Source organism: Orycteropus afer, unplaced genomic scaffold, assembly GCF_000298275.1.
Source record: "Orycteropus afer afer isolate SDZICR_OR568_19922 unplaced genomic scaffold, OryAfe1.0 scaffold00007, whole genome shotgun sequence".
In the NCBI taxonomy this organism is placed as follows: Eukaryota; Metazoa; Chordata; class Mammalia; order Tubulidentata; family Orycteropodidae; genus Orycteropus; species Orycteropus afer.
Genome location: NW_006921594.1, coordinates 28,506,265 through 28,509,912, shown reverse-complemented (window position 1 = coordinate 28,509,912; position 3,648 = coordinate 28,506,265). Strand labels below are relative to the sequence as shown.

The 3,648-nt window shown below is 38.3% G+C and overlaps 1 protein-coding gene across 1 annotated transcript in view; it reads left to right on the top strand.

Moving 5' to 3' along the window:
- SEMA3D (semaphorin 3D) overlaps positions 1-3,648 on the top strand; it is a 224,868-nt gene that overhangs the window by 175,874 nt on the left and 45,346 nt on the right. Inside the window, exon 14 of the mRNA XM_007945255.1 lies at positions 3,384-3,541. Within this exon, the coding sequence (XP_007943446.1) occupies positions 3,384-3,541 (158 nt within the window). The remainder of the gene's footprint in view (positions 1-3,383; positions 3,542-3,648) is intronic.

Here is a 3,648-nt window from a genome sequence, read left to right as displayed (position 1 = left end):
CCAAGTAATTTGGAAGATAGCTCCCTGGCTAACTGACTGGAAAGATCCATATTTGTACCTGTTCCAAAGAAAGGTGAACCAACAGAATATGGAAATGATCAAGCAACATCATTAATATCACAAACTGAAAATACAGAAAGGGCAAATTGACTCCCATCCAGTTGATTCTGACTCATAGCAAACCCCTTTGGGTTTCCAAGGAGGTAAATATTTATGGCAGCAGATTGCCTAATCTTCCTTCCATGAAGTGGCTGTTGGGTGTGAACAGCCAACCTTCTGCTTAGCAGTGAAATGCCTTAGGCACTATACCATCATACACATGTAAAATTTTGCTGATGATAATTAAAAAGCAATTGCAGAAGTATATTGACAAGGAACTTTCAGAAATACAAGCTAGATTCAGAAGAAAATGTGGAATGAGGAATATCATCCCTGACATCTGATGGATCGTGGCTGAAAGCAAAGAATATCAGAAAGATGTTTGCTTGTGTTTTATTGATTAGGACAAAGCATTTGGCTGTGCAGATAGTAATAAATTATGAATAACATTGAGAAGAATGGAGATTCCAGAACACTCAACTGTGTTCTTGAGGAACCTGTGCATAGACCAGGTGGTTGTTGTTCAAACAGAACAAGAGATATTTCATGGTTTAAAATCAGGAAGGGTGTGCATTGGGTTATATCCTTTCACTATACTTATTCAATTTGTATGCTGAGCAAATATTCTGAAAAGCTGGACTATATGAAGAAGAACACAGCATCAGGATTGGAGGAAGTCTCATTAACAACTTGCAATATGCAGACAACACAACCTTGCTTGCTGAAAGTGAAGATGACTGGAAACACTTACTGATAAAAATTAAAGAGTACAGTCTGCATTATGGACTATACCTCAACATAAAGAAAGCAAAAATCCTCTCAACTGAACTAATAAGCAGCATTATGATAAATGGAGAAAAGATTGAAGTTGTCAAAGATGTCATACTACTTGGATCCACAATCAACACCAATGGAAGCAGCAATCAATAAATCAGATGTCGTATTGCCCTGGGCAAATCTGCTACAAAAGACTTCTTTAAAGTATTGAAGAGCAAAGATGTCACTTTAAAGGCTAAGATGCACCTAACCTAAGCCATGGTATTTTCAACTGCCTCATACGCATGTGAAAGTTGGACAATGAATAAGGAATACTGAAGAAGAGTTGATGCTTTTGAATTGTGGTGTTCACAAAGAATACTGAAAGTACCACAGACTGCCAGAAGAACTAACAAATCTGTCCTGGAAAAAGTGCAGCTGGAATGCTCCTTAGAAGTGAGAATGGCCAGATTTCATCTCACCTACTTTGACATGATGATTAGCCTCCAGAAAATTATGGTGGCTTTGGGAGGCAAAGTAGCATGCCAACAATGCAGAGTAATAATGGCAGAATGTACAAAGGAGAGAGAGTAGAAAAACTTTCCTAAAAGAGTAGAGAGTGGAGGAATAGGGGAAAATAGCTGAGACAGGCAGCCTGGGTCATGCAAAATGCTGTAGTTATCCAGAAAAATAAAAATCAGGATGGAATGAGAAGACTTTGCCAAGTAGAAAGAGAGAATATTTGCGTGTGTGTGAAGAGTGATAGTTCGTAACTTATTCTAATATGTTTGTGTGCAGCTACTGAGCTCAAAGGGGAAGGAGAATAGAAACAAAATCTGGAGAAGTGTCCTAGAGCAAAATTACACATGTCCTTGTGTGCTCTCTGAAGACGTTTAAGTTTTATCTAAAGGGCAATAGAAAGCATTAAAGATTTTAAGCAGGAGAGTGTTTTGATAAGATTTTCCTTTTAGAAAATCAGTCTAGTGACAACGTACAAGATGGATTATGTCCTGGAGGGGGAGGGGGAGGGGGTTGCTTGAAAGCATGGTTGAAGCTAGGGAAAATAGTTAGGACACTTGCAAGTAATCCAGGAAAGAAATGATAAGGACCTAAACAAAGCCAGTGGCCATAGGGTGGGAAAAGAGGAAAGAGATTAGAGAATTCTATAAGAAAGAGAATAGAAAAGGCATGGTGACAGATTGAATGTGAGAGTGAGATTCGGAGACAACTCCCACACTTCTGTCTTGCATGACTGAGTGGGTGAATGTGTTTCTCAGCAAGATAGGGAAGGAGGAGTGGATTTAAAGGAATCAGTGTGCTCAGGTTTGGGTATGTTGTTTCCAAGATACTTCTGAGTCTTTGTACTATGACAGGGGTAAAGAAAAGAGAATAGGAAACATGGAAGCCCAACATTTGATGCAAGGAGCAATCATCAAAGAACAGATGTCATCGACAGGGATAAAAACTAAGGGAAAATAGTTTCAAGGAAAATGTTCTTAATAGCATCAAACTTTATAGATAAGGAGAATAAGAACTAAAGATTGTTCATTATATTTAGCAACTACAAAGTCTTAGCTGAGAGTTTTAAAGGGTGGTAGATATCTATGTCAGAATTCTTTTGAGTTAATTATGTCAATATCTATTTCCAAAATGTTTTTCCTCCATTTAAAGTTTAGCATGGTTTACTAGTGTTGACCATAAGCTTTTTAAAGGCATTACCCCCAACTCAAAAAACAAAACAAAAAAACAACTCACTGCCAGTAAGTCAATTCTGACTCATAGCAACCTCATTGGGTTTCTGAGGCTGTAAAGATTTATGGAAGTAAATTGCCCCATCTTCTTTTCTCAGAGCAGCTGGTGGACTTGAACCCCTGACATTCTGGTTAGCAGTCAGATGCCTTAGGCACTGTGCTGCAGATTATTCACTTGTATTCTTCACCCACACACTTCCACTCAAATAAATGCATATGGGGAGTAAGTGCATCAATTTCAGGACAATTTCAAAACATTTTTATTTGCTGGATTTTTCAGTATTCTGCAGGATTTCCCTTGAGATATTGCTTTCCTCAAACCTCCTTGATATTTTGTTCCCAGTGATCGTTCTTTCCCAATTATAACCCATTCCCATCAGGTATCAGCACTTCATTATCAAGGGAAATGGTTAGTTAAAACCACAGTCATCAACCATTGAAGAAAAAGACCATCAGGTTTGCCTGTAATGTCTGTGCTTGAAAAAGTCTATCAAAGTATATTTTCAACTATTGAGAAAGAATTTGACATCTTAATTTCTCAGGCTACCAGCTAGTTCTAAAATTACTGCCAAGCTCTGTAGAATGTTATCCATTTCAGTATCATCATTTTCAAACTACTATCCTGTCGGGAGAAACCATTGACTTAATTTGGTCTTTGTTATATTTCTGCACTAGTGTTTATAATGGTAAGGACTCCCGGGGAGACAGATTTAGAAAGGAAGTTCTTAAGACTCCTCTGAACAATGTTTCTAATTCATTTGTTTTGCTGGTTTGCAGCAACAACTGTACATTGGTTCCCGAGATGGATTAGTTCAGCTCTCCCTGCACAGATGTGACACTTATGGGAAAGCTTGTGCCGACTGCTGTCTTGCCAGAGACCCCTACTGTGCCTGGGATGGAAATGCATGCTCTCGATATGCACCCACTTCTAAAAGGTAAGAGTGACCAGTCACTGGGGAGCCTTCCTTTCTACAACATGAACACTTCATAAACATATCTTGCTTTACAGTGTAAATTAAAGAATAGATAAATAGAAAATATA